At 40.6% G+C, this 25,425-nt stretch overlaps 2 protein-coding genes across 2 annotated transcripts; one reads left to right on the plus strand and one right to left on the minus strand.

Moving 5' to 3' along the window:
- The first annotated feature begins 10,432 nt into the window (after window positions 1-10,432).
- Window positions 10,433-13,221, plus strand: ndufb4 (NADH:ubiquinone oxidoreductase subunit B4). Its single transcript, XM_038726810.1, has 3 exons — window positions 10,433-10,646; window positions 11,917-12,060; window positions 13,070-13,221. The coding sequence occupies exons 1-3, from the start codon at window positions 10,470-10,472 to the stop codon at window positions 13,130-13,132; spliced, it is 384 nt and encodes a 127-aa protein (XP_038582738.1). The 5' UTR covers window positions 10,433-10,469; the 3' UTR covers window positions 13,133-13,221.
- A 170-nt stretch (window positions 13,222-13,391) lies between these two features.
- hgd (homogentisate 1,2-dioxygenase) lies at window positions 13,392-24,616 on the minus strand. Its single transcript, XM_038726805.1, has 14 exons — window positions 24,459-24,616; window positions 19,739-19,810; window positions 19,373-19,461; window positions 19,161-19,266; window positions 18,419-18,478; window positions 18,231-18,322; window positions 18,065-18,099; window positions 17,867-17,946; window positions 17,491-17,590; window positions 16,717-16,841; window positions 14,854-14,958; window positions 14,574-14,700; window positions 13,958-14,139; window positions 13,392-13,856 (listed from the first exon to the last, which is right to left on the minus strand). Exons 1-14 carry the CDS (start codon window positions 24,474-24,476, stop codon window positions 13,713-13,715), a joined length of 1,335 nt encoding a protein of 444 aa, XP_038582733.1. The 5' UTR covers window positions 24,477-24,616; the 3' UTR covers window positions 13,392-13,712.
- Between the last annotated feature and the right edge of the window lie 809 nt (window positions 24,617-25,425).

Raw genomic sequence — 25,425 nt, forward strand, 5'->3', positions numbered from 1 at the left:
ATGATGTTATGAGGTCTGTGTGCAGCCTGCGATGTTGGTTCCCCTGATTGACCACTCAAGAGACTTTGGCTTTGCTCCTCACATACAGGCGAACAAACCAGGACACAAAGTTGAAAGTTAATTCACTTTCTGTCAGAACTTAATAGACACAAGATCTCTTTGTCTCAGTGTCACTGCCTACTGTATTCAGTAGCTTACTTCCATCCAAACCCCATGCTGACTAGAGGTACCATTGCTGTGGTTGTCAAAGAGAAAAATGAGTACTCATATGAGCAGGACACTGTTGACACTGGTTTATCTTAGCTCTCAGGGCTAACCTGTCAGTAGTGTCAGAAACAATCCCCACACAACCACCCTGTAACATTTAACATCAACTACAAATTCTAAATTAAATACAGCAGCTATAGTTTATAGTTCATGTACATAAAGAATATATTTATTCCAGCAATATTTACACTCTGCACTGTTGCACAATTCTATTCTTGTTTACAATTTATAGAAACAGTCTGACTTGTGTAAAGACATTTTCGCCCACTTGTGTGCACAAAAGAGTTACATGTTTACCTTTGTTCAGCTTTGTTGTCCTTGTTCTTAGCTGTATGTCTATTTCTGTGTAAGTACTTTGAGAGTAATGAAAAATCAGAGTTAAATTCTTGCACGTGTACACATATTTGGCCAAAAAAGTTGGTTCTGATTCTGATGTCTGATATTCAGTCTGTGGTAATGTAACCAAAGCTTGCTAGAGTTTGCCCTCTTGTGGTTATATTCTCCAATGCAACATGTCTGAATTTCAACAACAAAGCAATGACAGATAGATAAATAAGTACACTTTTCCATCTTGATGGGAAAAACAACCACTAAAACACTTGAGAGAGAACAACTGAATTTCAGTGCCTACTTTGATTGAGAGCATTGCTCATGTTGATGATCAGGATGAACATCCAAAGAAGTCTGACAATGTTCACATCTACATATTATTATAATATATCCATCCATGCATCCATCGTCAACTGCTTATCCTGCGTATAGGGTCGCAGGGGGCTGGGGCCAATCCCAGCTTACACTGGGCGAAAGGCATGGCACACCCTGGACAGGTCGCCAGTCCATCACTGGGCCACACATAGACAAACAACCACTCACTCACATCCACACCTACGGACAATTTTGAAGACACCAATTAACCTAGCCTGCATGTCTTTGGATAGTGGGAGGAAGCCAGAGCACCCAGAGAGAACCCACGCGGACACGGGGAGAACACGCAAACTCCACAAAGAGAGGCCGGGGCAACCCACGACCTTCTTGCTGTGAGGCGACAGTGATAACCATGGCACCACCGCACCGCCCCATATATTAACATATATTATAATCTTCCTCTTCTTCTTCTATATATCAATATATATATACATATTATTCTTATTTTTGCCAAATTAAATGAATAGCTGAGTGAACTGACTGAAGTACACTTAAAAAATGAATTATCCCTAAAACATTGACTTTAAGTATTTTAATTACATGTAAATTTTCCATCAAATTTTATTACATAAGTTCAATGTAAAAGGTGACATGTAATGCAATGTTTTTCTATCATGTTTAGTCAGTTTGAATAAATGACATAACTTTGTCAGATTTGATTAAATTAAATTAATGTAAACCTGTAAATAAGCATTATGTGTTTATTCAATTACTACATATGAAGTTTAAGGGAATTTCTACATAAACCTTACGTGTTTATTCAAGTACTAAATATAAAGTTTAGGGAAACTTCTACATAAACATTATGTTCATATATGTATATATCTACGTAATGCATTTCAAATTAGTTTTTATTTCCTGTAATAAATCACAAAGCAACACATACAAGAACTATAAATGGAAGATTTTAGTGACAGATTGCAAAAAAATCGTCTAATGGCAAAGTGCACAAGGTTTTCCAGTAAACCTGACGGTACTATAAAGGCTAAAGAAATAAAAAATAAAGGTTTTCCACCAGATTAAGTATTTCTACTGTATTCAGTAACTTAAAATTAATTTTAAAATAAATATCTTTTAAAAAATTGTTTGCCATTCAAAGAGCCTTTTTTTCAATACAATACTCAAAGCATTTAAAATATGAGTATCCAATATCAGTTTGAACAATTCCAACATCAACAGTTACATCAAAACAAAAAATTCCCCAAGCACAACAATGAGGTGCTGGTAGAAACCTGGATAAGTCTATGAAAAATCAAAAAACAAACTACCGCACACTGATCTGACTAACTACTTTATTTTTTCACAAATAAAGTAGTAAGTCAGATCAGTGTGCGGTAGTTTGTTTTTTGATTTATAAAGAGTTACATGTTTACATATTTGGATGTTCGTCTTGACCTAACTGCTGACTGACTGACGGCGTGATGTCTATCTATCTTCCAAAAACTTTTTTTTAAACCACCATTTACAATCTCAATATAAACACATATGCACTCTCCTCCGAGAACATCTTACAGTTTTAAGAAAGGACCTGGATAACAGACACATGTAAAGTAAGTGCTGTCCATGAGATGAGATGTTTTACAAGTCAGACATGAGAAACATGAACAAAGGCAAACGGCCTTATTACCTGCATAAAAAGAGGTCTCTCAAGCTGGTGTATGCAACAAAGATCTCTGTGCAAAAATGGCAGGGTCCAAGAGCGGCTTCCTCCACTAATTCCTTCAACACTCCAACAGCAGATTTCAACAAATCAGCAAGTTAACAGAAAGGGGCAATAGAAGATGCCAAAAGTAATCTGAACACCAAGCTGTTCTAGTGTTTGTTTAAATCCATACGTAAAATCCATAAAATGTGTGCATAATACTTTATATCATCAAGTATTTAGGGTGTAAAATCTTATTTTACACACATATTTATGACAACGGTCAGTAAATCTAGTGCAGTATAAAGTAGAGGAGAGGTATGGTTGTAACATTTTTTGCTTCAGCAATTAACTCACTGAGTTTTGTAACTAGAGTTCTCAAAGTTTTAAACAAAGTACCCACATTTGTTTACTACAAATTGCTCCAATTCAGTCCTCTACAAGAATACCACAGACCTTGTGAGTTGATGTCAAATGCATTATGTTCCCTTGTTACATCGTTCCCCACCTACCCCGGTGTCGGTTGTAACACATGCTGGAGTAAGTTGTAGCAATAAGACAAAAGAAGCAAAAATAGATGTCACACTATATGAAATGCTTCAAAAACAGGTAGTGATATAAAATAACAATGTTTCTCTCTCACTGTAACAGACTATGTCTGATGACTATGTGTAAATTTATCTAGCCTACAGAATAAACTTGCTTAACAGTATATTTAATACAGTAAATACTACTAAAATGTACTTAATTAAAGAACATCTCTGTACATCCATAGGTCTAACAAAAAAAAAGAGGTGTGTGTCTGTGTGTGTCAGTGTGTGTATATTCCTAATCAGAGGCCGGTAATCACCGGTACGCAGTACTGGCATTTCTATTTTACTCTTTGGCATACTGGGACTTTTTCTCGCGCAGTGGAATTTCTCACAAGCTGCCTGTATACTTCTCTGCCCTCTCCACCGGCGTGGATGGAGTATGGAAAAGAACGAGTGCCAATAGATACATCAACATGTGAAAACATGTGAATGGGAAGTACTGGTCACAGTGCTGACAAATGAATGCTGGTAGTGCAGGCTGCGGGGGGCAGACTGCGAAGGGCACTCTGTAAAATCTTAAAATGAAAAAAGTCCCTAGTTGTATGTATAGTACTTTTTAAAGAGGTGTTACAACCCACCCCACCCCTGTCAGCCAATGTTTAGCTAGCTGTTTTAGCATAGTGGTTTGAAATTAGAAAGGAAAAACTGCATCACAAGTTGCCTAAGAAACTACATTACAATCTAATATAGGTCAAACAATTTTACCAGCAATAGTATAGATACTAAACCAAATTCAATTCAATTCAATTTTATTTATATAGCGCCAAATCACAACAACAGTTATCTCACAGCGCTTTTCATAAAAGAGCAGGTCTAGACCGTACTCTGTGATGTTATTTACAGAAGCCCAACAGTTCCCACCAAGAGCAAGCACTAGGCGACAGAGGCAAGGAAAAACTTCCTTTTAAGAGGCAGAAACCTCGAGCAGAACCATGGCTCAGGGTGGGCGGCCATCTGCCTCGACCGGTTGGGGTGAGAGAGAGAGAGAGAGAGATGTAAGGAGAGAGAGAGAGAGATGTAAGGAGAGAGATGATGTAAGAGAGAGAGAGGCAGCCTACACAATATACACACAGTGAAGGTGATGTTGCTATAGACTAAATGAAAAATGGTACAGATATTTATAATAGTGTTAATGGTAACCATCGTAATGTTAATGATTATAATAACAATAATAACAATAAGACTAGCAACAATAGTCGTTGCAGCAGAGGGTGTCGAGCAGGAACACGGGGGCAGCAGGTGACCCGCAGCCACAGCTCCAGACTCCACAGCTCCAGAGCCAGAAAACCTGCAGGAAGTGATAGGAGAGAGAGGAGAGACGAGAAAGCACAAGACTACCAGAAAGGGGAGAAGTTGTGTTAGTAACATGCAATAATGGGATAAGGTTGCATACAGAGGGAGAGAAAGTAGAGGAGAGAGGAGCTCAGTGCATCATGGGAAATCCCCGGCAGTCTAGGCCTATAGCAGCATAACTAAGGGATGGTTCAGGACTACCTGAGCCAGCCCTAACTATAAGCTTTATCAAAGAGGAAAGTCTTAAGCCTACTCTTAAATGTGGAGATGGTGTCTGCCTCCTGAACCCAAACTGGAACCTGGTTCCACAGGAGAGGAGCTTGATAGCTGAACGCTCTGGCTCCTAGTCTACTTTTGGAGACTCTAGGAACCACAAGTAACCCTGCATTCTGGGAGCGCAGTGCTCTGGTGGGGTAGTAAGGTACTATGAGCTCTTTAAGATAAGATGGTGCCTGACCATTAAGAGCTTTGTAGGTAAGAAGAATGATTTTAAATTCTATTCTGGATTTTACTGGAAGCCAATGCAAAGAAGCTAAAACAGGAGAAATGTGATCTCTTTTCCTGGTTCCTGTCAGAACACGTGCTGCAGCATTCTGGATCAGCTGAAGAGTCTTAATGGACTTTTTCGAGCAGCCTGATAATAAGGAATTGCAGTAATCCAGCCTAGAAGTAACAAATGCATGGACTAGTTTTTCTGCATCATTTTTAGACAGGATGTTCCTGATTTTCGCAATATTACGTAGGTGAAAAAAGTCCTTGAAATTTGCTTAATGTGAGACTTAAACGACATGTCCTGATCAAAGATAACTCCAAGATTCATCACAGTGGTGCTGGAGGCCAAGGCGATGCCATCCAGGGAAACTATATCTTTAGATAATGCGTCACGGAGGTGCTTAGGCCCCAGAGCAATAACTTCAGTTTTATCTGAGTTTAACATGAGAAAATTACAGGTCATCCAGGTTTTAACATCCTGAAGGCACATTTGAAGTTTAGCTAACTGATGAGTTTCATCTGGCTTGATCGATAGATATAACTGAGTATCATCTGCATAACAATGAAAGCTTATGGAATGTTTCCTGATAATATTGCCTAAAGGAAGCATATATAAAGTGAAGAGGATTGGTCCAAGGACAGATCCTTGAGGAACTCCATGAGTAACTTTGGCGTGCATGGAGGACTCATCGTTAACATGTACAAACTGAAATCGATCTGATAAATAGGACTTAAACCAGCTTAGAGCGGTTCCTTTAATGCCAATGAAATATTCCAGTCTCTGCAATAGGATCTGATGGTCAATGGTATCAAATGCAGCACTAAGATCTAATAAAACCAGTACAGAGACAAGTCCTTTGTCTGATGCAATAAGGAGGTCATTAGTAATTTTCACCAGTGCTGTCTCTGTGCTATGATGAGCTCTAAATCCTGACTGAAAATCCTCAAATAAACTATTGCTCTGTAGAAAGTCACACAGCTGTTTAGCAACTGCTTTCTCCAGAACCTTAGAGAGAAATGGAAGGTTAGATATAGGTCTATAGTTGGCTAAAACATCCGGATCAAGTTTGGGCTTTTTCAGAAGAGGTTTAATTACAGCTACTTTAAAGTACTGTGGTACATAGCCTGTTGATAAAGATAGATTGATCATATCTAGTATAGAGGTGCTGACTAAGGGTAGAACATCTTTAAGCAGCCTAGTCGGGATGGGGTCTAAGAGGCAGGTTGATGGTTTAGATGAAGAAATTATTGAAGTTAGTTGGTAAAGATTGAGGGAAGCAAAACAATCTAAACATGTATCTGGTTCTACAGCTGTTTCTAAGGTTCCTGAATTAAGAGATAAGTCGGTGCCAATTGAGGGCAGGTCTTTTGTCTCTAATAGCTAGAATTTTATCATTAAAGAAGCTCATGAAATCGTAACTACTGAGAGCTATGGGAATACTTGGCTCAATAGAGCTGTGACTCTCTGTCAGCCTGGCTACAGTGCTGAAAAGAAACTTTGGGTTGTTCCTATTTTCCTCTATTAATGACGAGTAGTAGGCTGCTCTGGCATTACGGAGGGCCTTCCTATAAGTTTTAAGACTATCTTGCCAAATTAAACGAGAATTTTCCACTTTGGTAGAACGCCAATTCCTCTCAAGTTTCCGTGATATTTGCTTTAATTTGCGAGTTTCAGTATTATACCATGGAGCTAACCGTCTTTGTTTTAGTATTTTCTTTTTTAGAGGGGCTACAGAGTCGAGTGTCATTCGCAGCGAGCCTGCAGCACTATCAACAAGATGATCGATTTGGGAGGGACTGAAATTAGCATAGGAGTCCTCCGTTACTTTGTGACTAGATAATGTATTTAGAGCTGATGGAATCGTATCCTTAAATTTAGCTATAGCACTATCAGACAGACATCTTGTATAGAAATTTTTTGCCCAATGGCGAGTAGTTCAGCAATACAAACTCAAAAGTTATCAAACAGTGGTCGGATAAAGAGGGATTCTGTGGGAACACCACTAAATGTTCAATTTCAATACCATACACCAAAACAAGGTCGAGGGTGTGGTTAAAACAGTGAGTCGGTTCATGAACACTCTGAGAGAAGCCGATGGAATCTAACAGAGAGATAAACGCAGTACTAAAGCTGTCATTCTCAACATCCACATGAATATTAAAATCTCCTACAATAATAACTTTGTCCGTTTAAGGACTAAAGTTGACAAAAACTCTGCAAATTCAGATAAGAATTCAGAGTACGGGCCAGGTGCTCGGTACACTATAACAAAAAGAATTGGTTGCAGTGATTTCCAACTTGGGTGCGAAAGACTAAGAACAAGACTTTCAAATGAGTTATAGTTTAGTTTAGGTTTAGAGCTGATTAGTAGGCTAGAGTCGAAGATAGCTGCAACTCCACCTCCTCGGCCTATGCCTTGAGGAATGTGAGTATTAATATGACTGGGAGGGGTGGATTCATTTAGGCTAACATATTCTCCATCACCCAGCCAGGTTTCAGTAAGACCAAATAAATCAATATCATAATCTGATATTAGTTCATTTACTAGTACACCTTTAGAAGAGAGAGATCTGATGTTTAAGAGTCCACATTTAACTCTCCTATTCGTTTGCACTATTGCTCTTGTGGTTTTAATTTTTATAAGGTTTTTATGCACAGCTCCTCTTCTGTTTACCTTTTTAAATAATTTCGATGGTCGGGGGACAGACACCGTCACTATAGGATTTTCACTAAGTAACTCCTGAAATGGAGGAGCAGAGAAGTGTGTTAGACTGCGACTCTGCGTAGGGTTTTGGGTGGGTAACTGCTGAAAAGAAGGGCAGAGAAGTGTGTTAAACTGCGACTCTGCCTCCTGGTCTCAACTCTGGGTTGTCATGGATTTGGTCCACTAATAAACTTGGCCAGATTTCTAGAAATGAGAGCTGCTCCTTCCCAAGTGGGATGGATGCCGTCTCTCCGGATCAGACCAGGTCTTCCCCAGAAAGTCTGCCAATGATCAACAAAGCCCACATCGTTTGCTGGACACCACCTCGACAACCAGCGGCGGAATGACGACATGCGGCTATACATGTCATCACTGGTCAGATTTGGCAGGGTCCAGAGAAAACTACGGTGTCCGACATTGTTTTTGCATATGTACACACCGACTCAACATTAATCTTAGTGACCTCCGATTGGCGTAACCGGGAGTCATTACCGCCGACGTGAATAACAATCTTACTGTATTTACGTTTATCCTTAGCCAGCAGTTTCAAATAAGACTCAATGTCGCCCGCTCTGGCCCCAGGGATGCACTTAACTATGGCCGCTGGCTTCGCTAAATTCACGTTTCTCAAAATGGAGCTGCCAATGATCAGAGTTGGTTTCTCAGCGGGTGTGTCGCTGAGTGGGGAAAATCTGTTAGAAACGTGAACAGGTTGATGATGCCCCGTGGACTTTGAATGCTTACGACTATTCCTCCTTCGGACAGTCACCCAGCCCCCCTTTCCTGGCTGCACAGGGGATGCCGGAGGACGGCTACCACAGGCTAACTCAGGCCGTTCCGCACCGACTACCAGGGACTGGCTAGCTACAGTAGCTAAAGACTGATCTACCAAGGTGCGGAGCCGGACTTCTAAATCACTAAAGCACCTTAAAGAGTAACTTGATAGTTTTAATGGTAGGCTCCTCATCTAATAACTCTCCATTCTAATACAGACAGCCCTCCCTCAAATGTGAAACTAAGTCCATCTCACCATCAGTAATTGTGTGTGTGTGTGTGTGTGTGTGTGTGTGTGTGTGTGTGTGTGTGTGTGTGTTTGTGTGTGTGTGTGTGCATGTGCATGTGCATCGTAAATGTAATATAATAGCAACAATAATAAAGTATTTGATCAATACATTAATTTATTCAGTATTCTGTTGCTTGGCTGTGTGAAGCTGAAAGTTATCTTTACTCATTTGGCATCTTGCTTGTGAAACAAAAAGTAAAAGTATTTAAATAACATTTATTTTAATTATGCCTGCAGCCCAATGACACAGATTAGTGTGAAGATTTATGTATTCCAATAACACCAAAAGGATTGAAACGATTTATTGCCTTGTGAAAATTAAACAAATTATTAATGAAACTATGTCATATACTTGAAACTTGCACATTGTGGCATAGTTTGCTTTTCTGTTGCCTGCTCCTATGATAAACCTAGTGAATACTAAAAGACCGTGGTCTCTGTGTGAACTGATTATTTTGTAGAAAAGTAAAAATGTTGTTGAGTTAATATATTTGTCTTGTTTTAAAAAATGCCCTTTTTTTCACTTGAGCCCCTGCCCACCAAAATGTCTGTGCATGTCCCTGCACCTAACTCATATCTTATCTCTAATTGGTGGAATTGGTGGGGTTAAAACTCTCCCCATGTTACAACCATAGCCGGTCACCCCTACAACATTTGCTTCTGAATTGTAGAATAAAAACAGAAGGCTTAGAAAATGTAAATACTTCAGGAAAGTAGGCCTACTGGTACCTCAAAACTGTGCTGTACAAGGAGGCTTAACAGCATGAGCATTCACGAGGAAAGTTATGTGAGACCAACTTTTTATTTCAACAAACATTTGCCTTCACTGACTCCCCCCTAGTCTGACTCCGTGGACTGTTGGCAGATGTAGGAGGTCTTGGTCGGATCACTTGTGAGTCGGATTCTGAGCTGACTGGCGGATCGCCTGTCCCATTTGCCATGTCCTTCTCCAAAGTCACCAGCATGGTCTGCTTTAAAACTGCTTGGTATTTATCATTCATCCGCTTTACTGCAGGTTCGTAGCTGCTGCACTGCACTTTCAGCTTTCTCATCTCCTCGATGAGCCTGATTTTCTCCTGGACGACGCGCTTATGCTGCATCCGGTGCAAGTCTCTGGCTTTCTGGACCCTCCCCAGTGTCTCAGCTGCGGCAGAGGCTGCCAGTCTGTACTCATCTCTCTCCCGCTGCGCGTTTTTTAACTCGCTGTCCAGGCGCATGTTTTCACTGTGCACATCCGGAACCACGCCAACCCGATCTGGATCCACCAGCCCTTTCTGCACCATTTCACTCCACTCAGTCTGAAAACAGTCAAGTGTTTCTGCCATGCCCATTTGGAAAAGAAAGTTGCGTAGAAAGTCGTCAACGACCACGGCCTTAGGCTGCTGTGTGATGGAGGTTTCTCTGGCCTTGGGAGCAGCAGCAGCGGCCTCTGCCCGGTCTTGGATAGCTCTCACCGTTGCCTCCAAATCTTCTTCCCCTTCTGTCAAACTCCAGTCATCTTCTAGAGGGACTTCTTCATACTGAAAGTCATCGTCACTTTCAGCCGGAACACCCTCGTCCTTGTCTTTATTGTTATTTGTTGCGCTCATTGTTGCGTTTAGCACACCCAGCGACAGAAAGCTTGATGTTGCTATGGTGACGACTCGGCCGTTCAACGCGAGATTTCACTAGTTCACGTTTGCCCCAGTGTCACCCGTCACCAAACAATCATGGCGGACTACCGAGAGGCGCCCTTGGCCACACGGCCAAAAACACTGGACCCAAATGAGTATTTCAACCTCTCGCCGGAGCAGCGACGTGCCGAACAAGACAGGGCAGCACTACGAGCGGACCTAAAGAGGCAGTATCAGACGCAACTTAATAACCCGCACAGAAAAGAGCTCATTGTAAGTGGCTACCTCATAGCTAGCAATGTCACCCTTGAAAATGGCTCAGGCTACTTGCTAACGATTGCATGTCAAAGCATTTAAGTCGGGCGAACCAAGTTTTGCTAAATCATATCAGTAATATAGTATACCGTTAGTGCAGCATAGTATGTGCCCTTTATGTTTACATGTGGGACAGGCTTTTAGGGAGGTTTTACTTTTGATAAAACGGTAATGTGTAAATTAGCTTGCTAACTCTAGAACAAGGTTGATCTCAGGTGTTGATGCTTGAGTATACTGTTAACGTTACAGTGATTTAAAACGCTTTTAGACAACATCAATGTCTTATTACCGACTTCAGTTGCTCTGGCATCCACAGTCACATTTAGCTAGTAACGTTATAAAGACTTGGACCCCAGTTCTATGTATTCTGAGAGGATTTGTATACTTTGTCCACCAACTTTAAGCTGAACGACAGTGTCCACTAGTCAGTGTTACATTTCTGTATGGGAACGTTATATCTTTCAAGTCAAGGGCTTCAGTGTTGCTTTTAGTTTTTGCTTTTAGCAAACTCAAACATAATCTTTCCAATAATTGTTACACACCAGTCCTTTTCAATCTTGCAGCTAAACGGGCTCTAGTCCAGACTGCTAAATCCCCAGCTGCTCCAATATAATGCAATTAATCAGTTGTTAGCAGTCTGCATCATAATTGACATTCACCTGGCCAAAATATGCCCTATGTAACAACATACAACTGACTTTAACTTTGCCTGAAACTCCTCAACTTAATATTTACTTTATATATGTACTAACTTAGTTAATAGTCATATTGTTATTCCATATTATGGTTCTACTAATGCCACTTCTGTCTATTCTGTACACATGATGAGCTTATTTCTTTACAGCAGACACTGTCCCAGAAAGCCATGACAGTGGGTAGAGGGGTGTTGTATGTTGTAAATATCATAAAGTGTTTTTTATTCAGCTTTATTGACAAGTAAGTGTACTCATACAAGTAAAAGGCATTGGTGTTTTTGTGCTTAACAATAAACATAGCAGGTAGGAAAATATAAGAAAGATAAAGATGAAGGTCAAGTAATCATAATAATATGAAATTGACAATATGTTTCAGTTTGCTTTAGTCAACACTGTGAGAAATCACAACAGTTTTGTATTATCATAACAACATACTATATCTTTAATACTCTTGTTGTAAATAATTGTTTGACCTTCATTTTTTCAACTGCAAAGACTCAGAGTGACATTCAGTTGCGTTTGTGTCTTTACAGGAAGACCCTGCCCTGACACGCTGGGTGCATGCACGCACCAACCCTTACTCATACTTTAGGCCCACATTCAAGACATCTCTGTTGGGTGCGATGTTTGGAATCGCGCCTCTCTTCGGCCTCTACTTCCTCTTCAAGACAGACAGGGTATGAGACAAGATGTGCTGACCTCTCTTTGCTTGTTTATCACAGAGTGTTTAATAAATGGCCCAACTTATCTGCTGCTCCTTAAGCAGCAGGTTTAATAACTGCACTGCGCTTTTGCATATTTAAGTTTGTGTACTACAGATAAAGTGGCACATGTTAATGTCTTATCCAGAAGCAAAAGAATGTCAAGTATGGGCACACACATTGATCATTTAGGGAACTGTTTATTCACAGTTAGGCTGTTAAAAGAGCAAGAGTGACAGACTAGAACCAAAACAACATAAACAAAATGAGAAAAAAGACTAGAATACGCTGTATGCCCACATATTGTTGCAGGTTGAAGTCCTTTCTTGTAATGAGTGCAGGTGTCTGAGCTTTTTCTATTCCCTGCTACTGTCTTCGTTTCATTGTATCTATCTGCTGTTATAGACTTATATCAATACTCACTTCTGGTGGTCAAAACATCAGTGATTTTACTTTATACAGCAGTGAGCCACACAGTCTTGGCATAAGAACATGTGAAATTTTCCCATGTTACAGCACTAATATCAGTTCTCTTTCCTAATCTTATATCTAGGATAATCCTTAAATGTGATATTTGGCCGTGAATGGCATCATAGATATATCAAAAGCTATTTAGTTGAGCATGGGGACTCTTCCCTTTTAGGTGCGCAGTTGGTTTTCTTTTTTTGGTCACAGTTCCACTCACATTAAAAATGAATGCTTCACTTGAAATGCTGCCTCCTTTCATTTTCCTCCCCATTGTCATGGAGATTCACCCTCGCCAATAGAAATTCCAGCGAGAATTTGTTGCAATTGTCACACCGCTGTGCTATCATGTTCGTCTCCCTCTCTCCGCTGGGAGGACAAAAACTGTTTGAAAACCACAAGACGCTTACTCATAAAAAACATGCAGCCGAGAAAATGCCCAGAAGGTGAAGAGGGTGATATGACTTTGTTGCCATGGAAACTGTATTAACCCATCATCTGTTTGTTGTCTGTTTTACAGGACAGGAAGGAGGCGCAGATTAAAGCTGGAACCCTCGAGCGCAAGTTCAGTTTGTCATCATGAGCTCTGATGTGTAAAGACCTCCTTTATCTTCCAGTGATGCCAGTGCGTGTAGTTATTATTATACAAATAAAATCATATTGTCAAAAACACTGGTTTCTTGTTCATGGTTTAGATTGATCAGGTGTGAAGGGGAAAGAAATTACGATATTGTAAATGTTGTGCACAGTTTACATGTACACAGACCTTGTTGTTAGGGCATGCACAAACAAGTATTTTACCATCATACTAACCAGTAGACACGGGGGCAGTGACAACAAGAGTGGATTTACATTTTAGTTCAAAATGCATGACTGACCTGACAGAAACTATTTATGCAGCACAGATGTGATTTATTTTGAACATGAGCAACAGCAAATGTTTGTCACACAAGTTTCAGTTTATATTGTGCATCTCCAATCTTAGTTGTCTGCATTAAAAAAAATGATTTTATTGCTCCTGCAGTTTCATCAACACACTTAATCAAGCAACACAAAGAGAGCAGTTCCACAGACACTGGATTGATGGCACTGATGTTTACTAAAATGAAATTTTAAGATAAACAATTTTTATCTTTGTATGATTTAGTTATTACTCTGTTTTGCTACTGTTTGCTGGGCTTCCAGTTGGGATTAAAGTGGCTGCGAAGAGGTTCCCAGCACTGGTAGTAGTTCTTGTCAAGCCTCTGGCATGTTTGTAGTCCCCACTTGGTCACTGCCATACTGAAGGATGATTCAAACATGAAAGCCTGAACGAAGGAAAAGACGATGTTACAGGTATAATCACTCATGGCATTGACCCGGTTTCCAACTTTTTATATAATTAATTTCTCTAGTTGTATTTTCTTACCATGGTTCCCTCAGCCACCCTCTCAGGTTTGAGCTCAGCAGTGCTGTTCTTCTCAAAGCATTCAGCGTCTGGGCCGTGCGGGGTCATGATGCTGTGGAGGCTGGCCCCTCCTGGCTGGAAGCCCTCCTCTTTAGCTTCATAGTGGCCTTTGATCAGGCCCATGAATTCACTCATGCAGTTGCCTAAAGTGACAACCAAGAGGAGCTGTAACACAGCACTTTAACTGGTACAATTTGCAGTGTAAAGAGCATGCTGTTACACTGAATTCCACTAGATGTCCTTCTAGATATGTGGTGAAAACAGACAAAAGGCTCTGCGGTGGAGCCTCAGCTGAAAAGTGTCATACAGCAGGTTGATAGTTATCACCTACTGCCTTGACACTGGTTGGGTAAATGGATATGTTAGCTTCTGGCTGGCTTGTATCACTCCACGATAAGACTAAAATTAGCATTTCTAGATAGAATTTTACATTTCCATTCAAAGTTGGAATCAAATTCAGACACGTCTTAGCAACCTATTCTCAAAATCATTTTCAATTCATTGTTTCTGCTTTCTTAAGTCTTCTTCTCCTCCCCTGCAAAATGAAACAAGGCATGTATTCTTATTGTGGTCTTACGGTGATAGTACGGTGGACGGAAGGTGTGGTCAGCCACACCCCACCGAGGTGGGAAGATGACAAAGTCAGCAATGGCCACACCTGGTCGTGTGGACTTGGCAGTCAGCACAGTAAAGATAGATGGATCCTATAGGAAGATTGTGAGTGGAACAATATGTTACTTTTAAAGGCGTGCTACAGAATCAGTGAATTCACTTAAAGAGCAGAAAGCAAAGAGAAACCAATTTGTTGTATGTATATTGAAAAGTACTGGAGTGTGTCTGGGTCCATAAACTCTCACCGCATGGTCAAAGGCCACAGCATTGATAACCATGAAGTTCTTCAGGTTGTATTTGTAAGGTGTGTAGTTTCCGTGCCAAGCCACCACATTGAATGGTGAGAAATCCTACGTGCAGAGCACACAACGAAACAAATAAGACAAGTCTACCCAAGCAGCAAACACAAAAGACTTCAAATTGAGCTTTTCACTGGGGAAAAGGAATAATGAATAATGTCTTTGTAATCTTAAATTCCCAGAGAGAGTACTTCTTGACATAAAGAGAAAAAAAGCTGGTCATAATGAAAAGGGTTGATTGTGAAAGAGGGTGTACTTCTTTCATTCTTTCTTCTCTTTCATTCCCCCTGTTCTTTGTGAAACAAGGCTCCAGGTATTATGGGGTAATTGGCTTCACAATCAAACTTTCCCAAACTTTGAGCATTTTGACGCTCAGTTATGGGGGGAGGGAGCAGCAGTTACAGTGGGTGCAGAGATATTTCTTTATCTTGATTGTTAAAACCACAGCAATTTTATATAGTTTCTCTGTTCTGATAATGTCGCTGCGAAAAAGACATTCAATAGCAGCTCTAGAATCAATATAGTTCATTACAACTCAAGCTGCCTCCTGAGTGACCTCCTTGCTCCTTTCACACATGCTTACGCACACCTCCACACATGAACCGCTTATACACACTAACAATAAAACCTCACGCATGTATACACAAACGTGTGCTTTAGCAAATTGAAAAACATTACATGAATAATAAACAAACAAAAAAAACACAACCACACACACAATTTACACTAAGTTAGTTACCACAAAAAAGACTTTTGGGAAACCCATTCCAGGTAATCTCTTGGACAGTCGTCTGTGGTAACGCCACTCCATTCGATTAAAAGGGGAAAAATGGAGGAGAGCAAGCACTTGCACACACATGCACAAAACACCCCACAAACATATTGGCCCAGTCAAGCAAATAATAAGTTAATTTGAGCAATTTCAGCACTCCGCGGGGGAACAAAACAGCAGGACCAGACGGGAGCAGCAGCATCTTCCCTGTGATGAGGCCCCGCGTCCCCCACCTTATTTTCTAAGCCCTGCAGCCTCACCCTCCTGGCTCGGTGAAAGGGTGGACACCAGCAAAAGAGTGTCAGGTGCAGCCAACAGCCTCCACCTCTGACACCCAGCACATAACTGAGGGCGGATACTCAAATGGAGGCAGCGAGAGAGATGGAAAAATGTTTGTTTTGCTACAAAAAAAAGATAGCATCCTGTCCTTGTGTACTTCCTACAATGAATAATAACAGTGTGGTTTGACATGGTTTCCACGGTTACAACCCCCCAACCCCCGCCACTGACAAACCTCTCCTCCCACCTCCTCCAAGGTTCGGTAAAAAAAACTCCTGTCATACATTATGTGTCGATCCAATTATGCGCCCAACAGGACATTTCGGGAGGGGCAGGATCGTTCCCTGAGTGAAATATGGTGAAATTAATGCTTAACTTGGGAAAGATTTTTCCTACAAAGCAAAGCTTCACAGGTACACTGTCTGTAACTCCGGAATGCCTTTACTAATTATGAGTGATTAAGACTCATAAGGGAGTCGAGGCGGAAACCTGCTGAATGGATAACAGCTAAGGCTTTGATATTAAATCATCAGGGATGGCAATTCAATCTGCAGGAGCAGCTAATGGAGCATATGTTTCACTTGAACAGTTTCCTGTTCATCGTTGTTTGCGGTTCGATGGTGTTTACTGAAGCAAACACAAACCTAAATAGGGTAATAGGGCAAGTATGCCATATGTGTGGGCCCCTGTCATATAGTGTCTGTTATACATGTGAGTGTACTGACACACACAAACTGAAATGTCACAAAAAAAAACACCTGTTTGCAGGCGAAGAGCTTTCCTTGGTACTTGTTGATGATGGTGTAACCTGTGGCAACCTTGCGATCCTCGTACCAAGCAACTGGGCACAGGAAATCTCTTGGGTTGGCCAGACCATTGGCTCCTGCAAAACATACATAGTCATACATATGCAGACACACACACGCACATATGCAAAAATTTAAATCTTTATAAACAGTACTACAGCCACGCTAGCAGCTCTGTGAGGCTGTACTTTGGCATGACAGTACTTTGAGCTAAATGGTAACGTCAGCATGCTAGCATGCTCACAATGACAATGCTAAGCAGGTGTAATGTTTACTATGTTGTATGTACCATTTCAGTTTCGCATGTTTGCATGCTAACATTTGCTAAACAGCCCTAAATCTAAAATGCAGCTGAGGCTGATGGGAATTAGTTTTGCAACTATTTGATCATAAAGCATTTCTACCAAATGATGGCGCTAGATGAAAAGTTAATGGATCACCAAAGTTACTACTAGTCATCCTGAGGGGGACATTCATTTATTCATTGCAGTCCATCCAATAGTTGTTGGGTTATTTCAGTGTTGGACCAACCGACCAACTGACATTTCAATCTCTTTTCCATCTTTAGTGCCACACTGCTAGCATGGCTAGAAATATGACAGATTTGGGAAGAAGGTGAAAGAAAGAAAGACATGAGGTTGGTGTGCAGAATTCAGGGAAGGATGAATTGACACTACACGTATCCATACTCACAAACATACAAACACACAACATACAAACACACACCTATGGGTCCCAGGTCAGGGAGCTCAAAATGGGCTCCATACACCTCCAGTATGTAGCCTCTGGTTTCTCCAAAAACATCCACACTGAAGCGCATCCCTTGCTGGACAAAACACATAAGAAGTGGTGGTGAAGGGAAATTTAGTGCTTTTATGAATCAAATGTAGTATGCTGTGTTTGGGAAATCACATGCTGCAACCACAAATCCCAGTGGTCAGGCTTTCTGTAGCCCAAACCTCTTTCCACTGTTCTTCATTTTTACAGCCACTTTTGAAAAGTACCAAATATGTCTTTCTAAATATGGTAAGTGGGGTGTGGGGGCAGCCACAGTGGTAGATTTCTGTGTGAAAACCAGGGAGATGAAAAACATAGACCTCACCTGGATGACACAGATCTCGTTCGGCTCGACCATCATTTTCCCAAACTCTGTGGTGATCAAGATCTCACCCTGCTGGGGGACTAGAGAGACAAACAGACAAAGAGAGGCAGAGTAGAGAAAATTTGAGGGAGAAGAAGGACTGGGGTTGAGCTATCATCAACAGAAAAAATAAAAAACATCAACAGCCCATTTTCTCACCAATCAGAAAGTCTCCGTCGGAGTTGTTGAAGCACCTGGAACAAGAGGAAAAAAAAGATAGAGCTTGGAGGTGGTCGTAACCACAGATGCTTGTAGCCATTTGATATGTGGAAATTCATCTGTTTGTTACATGATGGGACACATTCGCACACAAATACATGCTGACCTGTCAGCCATGGAGGTGTTGCAGGTGTACACGTGGACGCCAATGCCATTGCGAGATTTGGCATCTCCAGCGCCACAGACAGTGTGCAGACCCTGCGACATGCAGGTGCACAAAATCCCAAATCAATGAAGTGAAAATCAGCAGCTTTAATAAAACAATAATGTAGAAAAATAACGAGTTAAACTCACAGCCACAAAGTCCACTTTCTTCTCTGTAGATTTGGGAATGGTGAACGGCAGCCATCGCAGCTGTGAGAGAAACCTCAGTCAGAATCTATTTATACAATATATACAGAGAATTTAAAGGAATTCATTTGCGCAGAGAAGCCCTTAAAACACATTTTCTCAATCATCTTCTTACTATAAGTGAAGGGATCCTACATGAACACACACAATGTTCTGCCAAAGCAGTGGTTATTCCACATAAGAGATTTCTGTACTTCTTGTGTTTCTTATTGCTTTTTCTGACTGGTTTGAAGTGGACGGGGCTCTGCTAGAAATGTTGCTTAGGTCTGTTCACCAATTAGCAACATTTGAACAGAAAAGAAACAGTTGTGGGTTTCTTTGCTTAAATTGCCAAAACTATCAATCCAATAAAGACCCACACAGTCCCAATGAAGCAGATGAGTTTTGAGAGTTAAAGGAATAAGGATCTTTTGAACATTTTGGTGGATTTTGGCAGAGCCAGGCTAGCCGTTTCCACCTGTTTCCAGCTAAGCTAAGCTACCCAACTGCTGGCTGTAGTTTCATACTTACTGTACAGACTTGAGAGTGGTATCTGGCTCTTTGCAAAAAAAAACCCAAATAAGCCGATTGCCCTATTCTTTTGAAATGATACCTAAAGATGTTGTGTTAACTTTAACTTTGATTTAATTGTGAGTAATTAATGTTATAGAGAAGCTGAAAATCTTCCTTTTGAGCTTTTATATACCTGGTTAGGGTCAGGCTCAACCTCATTCCAGTTGTCTGTTAGATTTCCATTGGGCACTGGGGTAAAAGGCTTATGTTTGACAGATGGCAAGACACGGTAGAACCAACTGGACAGAGAAAAAGAACCAGTGTTAAGTCATGTCTTATTTCTGAGCTCTGTTTGGTCTTAGAGTGATAAGTAAACTGATTTAAATGTCAGAAACAGATGAATACCTCTTCTTATTGGCTGACCGTGGGCAGGTGAAGGCAGAGCCAGAGAGCTGCTCAGCATAGAGGCCGTAGGGACAGACCTGAGGATTGTTCTGTAGAGACATAATATAAACATTATACAGACATAATAGGGTGTTAATACTGTGTGTTATGTAGGACTGGAAGGTGTCTCTGAAGCTCAGGTTTCAACAAATGTTAAAATTACAATACAGGGAAGTCTTAAAACAGGGGGTACTGGTAGATTTTGACTTGTGTGGTCATCATCTAATGTTGAAACAGTCAAATAATGATGATTGAGTCAATAGATGTGCAGAAGGAAAGCAAGCTGGAGCCAATTATACACCTCTTGGGATCAGATTTTCACGTTACCTGTCCCTCCGGTAAAGATCCAGGACAGCGAGGGTCTTCAGAAGAGAACTCGTTCCCAAAACCACTCATGTACTGCAAAAGAAAGACAAACATCCAACACTCAAGTTAAAGGCAGGGTAGGTAGGTTTGAGAAACCAGCCAGAAACTGCTGGATTTTGAAAGTATCCAACAGAGAAACTCCCACCCCCTCCCTTCTGGGCTCCTTCCAAAGCCACGCCCCCAAAACACATGAACGCGCGTTGCCGACACCGCAGGAGGACGAGGACAGTGTGACGAGCGGAGAGCAGAGGCTCAAATCAGGGGTAAGAAAACATCTAACTTTATTATAAAAATAAACAAAAAACCCGGCTGTTAGTACTCACTATCAAGCTAGCATGTTATTGTTGGGTAGGTTTAAAAAGACCGAGTGTTAATCAGTAACGAGCTGGCTAGCTAACTGTTAGCAGCAGGTAGCTGTGCCAGCAGCTGCGGTAACATTGGGCAAAGCTAAAAACAGGCTGACACATTTTCCTGTTTCCATCAGTTACACAACACGAAGGTGTATTTCGTGTTACACTCATAACATGTACGTAGTTTTGCATGTTAGAGCTTCCATGGTGACAGCATTATTGTCTCTGATGAGGACTGCACCCCAGAGCCAAGCACAAACCGGGACAGGCCCGGATCAAGGCGAAGCAGAGGAGGGAGGGCTGCCGGGGTCCGAGGAAGAAGAGGCAGGACGGGGAGGACGAGGTGCAAGCTAAGGAGCACATCTTCTAGGACCTGCGTCGAGCTTCACACTTTCAACAACAGCATATGAACAGGTATATCTATACATATATATTTTAATATTAAGTCTATTATCTCCCAGTGTACTTGTCTCAATGTTTCTCTGGTGTTTCCCCCTAAGCCCTTTGACTGTCAAAAATAAAGTGCTTTATAAATGTAATCCATCACTATTGTTATTACTTTTTTATTATCGTTTACTGATTACAACAACTAACTACAGCTCTGCTTCAGCCATCGGCTCATCTGTGTCATGTACATTGACCTGGTGTGTAATGTGGACACAGAAGTCCTGTTAGAGAACAACAAACCCCCGTTAAATAAAAATATCTGATCATCATGTTGATGAATGTTCTTTCCAATTACACCGATCTTTCCAATTTGGGGTTCTAACAACTATATGTTCCTTTACAGGCCAGAATCTGAAGACTGTGGACAACATCCAGACGACAGTGTTTCCATGCACCACACAAGGCTGACCTTCCAGACCCAGGACAGAGTAACAGTTAGTTCAGTCAGGCAGCATACAGACGGTTTGTAGTGTGGCAATGTGGAGCACTTGGTCACAGAGTCGTGATACTAAGTTGCTGTTTCTAGAAGATATGCAACTGTTCTCCACCAGGACAATACAGAGGTTTAATCCTAGCAGGGTGTAAGATGTAATGTCACCAACTGCTACACAAATAATTCCCTCCACTATGTGAATGAATACCTGTACATCTTTTTATGCCCAGGAGGGTAGAGAAAATACAAAGGTATTTTTCCCTGTTCTTGATAATATTTTCATTATTTTTTAAATAAAACATTGAAAATGATAAATGCCTTTTCTTTACACTTGCAGCCTAAATAATCAAGTAACTACATTTGTGTCTTATGTCTGAAATAATGACATCCAAATGTGGTATAACACTTGTTTATTGTTATTATATACTAAACTACAACCTATATCACAAATAGATCATTTTAAAAACATCAATAAAAATAAGTATATACAGGAAGAGACAAGCTGTGTCCAGATGTATCAACTGATTGTGAAGACAGTTCAGACTTTACTCGTAGCATCGTATCGCTGCTGTGGAGATGATTAAATATATCACAGTCATCTCTCTGACATGATTACCACATTTCAAAACCAACCATACTACTTTTTGTTTTATATTTTGCTGTATCTAGCAACACAGTTGGGGCAGGGACACCTGACTGAACACCATGTTGACGGGGATCATCAGGTCTCCTGATTCTGCTTCTAGGCATCTCCTCAGTAGCAGACAACCGTCGGAGGAGGAGGATGGCACTCTGGAGGTCTGCGATGTAACTGTAGTCCTTCTCCACCTTCAATGAGTACAAGCTCCACTTCCTGGACTTTTTGTTGTACACCTTGCTGTACCTGATAATACAGAAAGGAGGATCAGCTTAGTGAAAAGTTTCTAACATCTGACATTGTTCTCTTATAGAGTAATTAGTAAACTATTTCCACATAAAATGCAATCAATAACAATAAATCAGCACCATCTATCTGTATTCCTCATACTGTTTAATATTTTTTGACTCATCACTTATAAAGGTATTGAATAAAATGCACATGAGTACTCATAATGCAACATACTGAATTGTGTCATCAGCTTTTCTGGTCTGTGGACACGGTGGTTGTAATCCAGGCCAACCAGCATGGTCCGATCAGCTTATACTGGTGAGAAGTACAGGGCTATGAAAGACTCAAACCTGCAGGTGACCTGAGGGCACAGTAGAAATAAAACATACAGGATTTTTTACTTCTGGTAAAATAATTAATGGCATAACAGCAGTAAAAGGTTTTCACACAGTAGGTTTAGCTACGAACAATGTCAAACTATATTATAGGAGACCTTTAGCCATCATTGTTTATGTACACTAACGTTGAAATGTCTTTCTCATAACTGCAAACACACAACTACATCATTTGTAAAAGAGTAACATACTGTCAAACAACGCCTGCAGACACAAGATAATTAAACAAACAGATTAGATACAAGGTGTAAAGATAGGTGTAAACACAGTATAATAAACCTAGATGGTGAATAACTAAACCGGCGCAGTCTACACCTACATTGTCTTACCTAATATTACCAGCTCACCTACAGCTAGATATAATTCAATGTCTCTACTCTGGCTTCTACACCAGCCTGCACTCGTAGCAACCGTTAGCTGTATGCTAAGTAGGTAGCTACGTTTGCTAGCGATGAAAGTAACAAATTACCATCAAAATGATAAAAGCCAGATTACCTGTCCAGCAGAAATAAAGCCACCACGGTGTAACTTTTCATCCCCTTGGTGTTCCTCAGTTGTCGTTGAAAAGCCACGCAGATATTACCTCCGGTCTGACCGCTTCGCTTGTCAGGTCTGAGACAGCTGACCGGGTGCGCGCAGGGGGGCAGCTCCTGTAGCAGCATTGCTGGTAGCCATGGTAGCGAGGGAGAGTGACATTCACCCAGCCAATCACTGCATTCGGTCCGAATCAGGGCCTTTAAATAATTATTAATAAATAATTATTAATAAATAATTATTATAAATAATTATTTAACGGCACTGGTCCGAATGAAACGAGTGGCTGTGTTTACTGCAGCCCTGAGAGGAATGCAGACAGCCGATTTTTATACTCTCTTTTTCAGAGCACTTAAATTTTTAATATGCATTGGTGTATAAAGACAGTTTCAACAAATATGACAAAAAGTGTATCAGACGCAACTTGCCTACCCTGCCTTTAAGCCATGTTAAAGTTAAAAAAAAAATACACATGTAAACACCATGCGGCTTCATTGCAATGCAGGATAAATGTGTTCATGCTGGTTATAATTAATTCTGAAGGCTTGTCATTAAGTCTTGTTTTTTTGTTAATTGTTGTCATATTGATTCACATGATAAAACAAACTCCCCCCTCGCAGTCATTCATTATTTCTGTGTTACAGAAACAGACTAATTGCTCTAACATACCTTCACAGTACGTTTAGTTAATTTTTTCAGTTCTACTATCCTTCCACAGTGACACTGATCGCCAGCAACCATGTCTTCCTTACCACAGGAAAACACGAACTTGGCACAATGTGAAGAAATCTTGCTGAGTCATTATTAGTCTGCAGAAAGCACACTCAGAGGGCATGGATGGTTTCCATATGTGCGCGTTCATGCGCCCTTGGTGCGTCTAGAGCGCGTGCGTAAAGACGTTTTTGAGGTTCCAGTTTGTGCCTCATGAAAGACTGTTATGTAAAGTAGGATTTTATTCAACTGAGACGTTTATTTGGCGTTAGAGGAGCAAAAGAAACAAACACAAAGTTAAAATGGCATGGATTCATGTTCATTCAGTCAAATGTTTTAAATCCTTTTGAGTAAAAAGTTTTGCCAACTTTTACTGACACAATTCCAGTTTCCCCTTATCCCATAACCATTACGCTCAACTAGTGTTTAGAAAACGACGCTTTATTCGACTGACAATGCTTTCATCGAAAAGCTAGTCAATTAATGTAGACAGAGATCCAATACTGGAATAAATGATTTGCAGGTTTGGAACTAACTTTTAATGGTCATTGCAAAAAATACATTTAAAATGTGTATCTATTTAAATTGTGTTTTTCCACTTAAGTATTTTTGTTCTGTGAAGCTGTTGACCACATCTGGGCAGCTGCTGAATGCAGCACTCTGATTGGTCGGAGGCAACACCGCCCTTCAGCCAGCCGGTGTCATCTGATACAGATTAGTCACTGGTGGGGCTCCATGCAGTTTAACTTTGCGAATCTTTGGTGCAAGATATAGACCGCTTACTGCAGTCCTTTAGTTTCTAAACAATCCTGAATGTCAGCATGTTTGCAAAGTTTTACAAACTTTGGGGCTTGGCCAAAGCCAGTTCCTAAGCACTAGGCCTATAGAGAATAAACATTTCTAGTATTAACAATAGTGATGAATAAAGTTAAGGCTGCCTTACCTTGAGTCCAGCCATCATGCTGTCTGTTAAAAAATGTCTCAGTGGTTACAAATTGACGTGCAGCTATCTTTGCGTGACTCTTAACGCGTTCTCTGCGGTCAAAATCCACTGCAGGGCGCGTGCATGCCGGTATTTAAACTGACTAGGAAAGGGGGCTGGATTTGTCCTCTTTCTCAATATGGGTTTAATTAAGCCTTGTCAGGCTCCGTGACGCAACAGCAGGATCTCATGCTAAGTGTAAAGGACAGTTTGGATGGCCAAAATGTACGCAAACAAGGACCAGTGTCACTGCCAAGGCAAACAACAGCCCCGACTACGTTTAAAAGCTTTGAGTGCAACAACCAGGTAACAAGTAGAACCTATTTCATCCAGTTCAAGGGAAGGAAATGTTAAATCTCAGGTAACGGTTTCTGTACTGACAATTGAAATCCTCACAGGACCTTTAAGCCTAATATTTATTAAAAACAATTTAAAAAAAATGTATCATGAACTAAATATAAGTAGTAATAGACAGAGGTGGAAGAAGTACTCACATAGTGCACTTAGCAGTGTAGAAAAACTCAGTTACAAGTAAAAGTCCTGCATTCAAACTTTTACTAATTTTTAGCATAAAAATATAGGCTGCATGAAGTAGGCGCCCAAAAGTAATAGTTCTTATTATGCTGAATGGACCTTTTCAGAATAATATATATCAGCCTATACTATTAGATTATCATTATTCATACATGAATGTGTTCATCACTTTAACGTTGCAGCTTTGAAAGATGGAGCTATTTTTAACTACTTTATACTTTATCTGGTGGGTAACTTGTGAATTTCCCCCCAGGGATCATTACAGTTTTATCTAATCTATAATATTACATCATTCTTTATTTACTGATTATATTTTTATTATTAATATGGATCTGCAAATTAGGCCTAACTAACTAAAGATATCAAACATTTGCCTCTGAAATGTGGGGAAGTA

This window comes from Micropterus salmoides, unplaced genomic scaffold (assembly GCF_014851395.1).
Source record: "Micropterus salmoides isolate LMB-PRFRI ecotype aquatic unplaced genomic scaffold, ASM1485139v1 Ms_hic_scaffold_1, whole genome shotgun sequence".
Taxonomy (NCBI): Eukaryota; Metazoa; Chordata; class Actinopteri; order Centrarchiformes; family Centrarchidae; genus Micropterus; species Micropterus salmoides.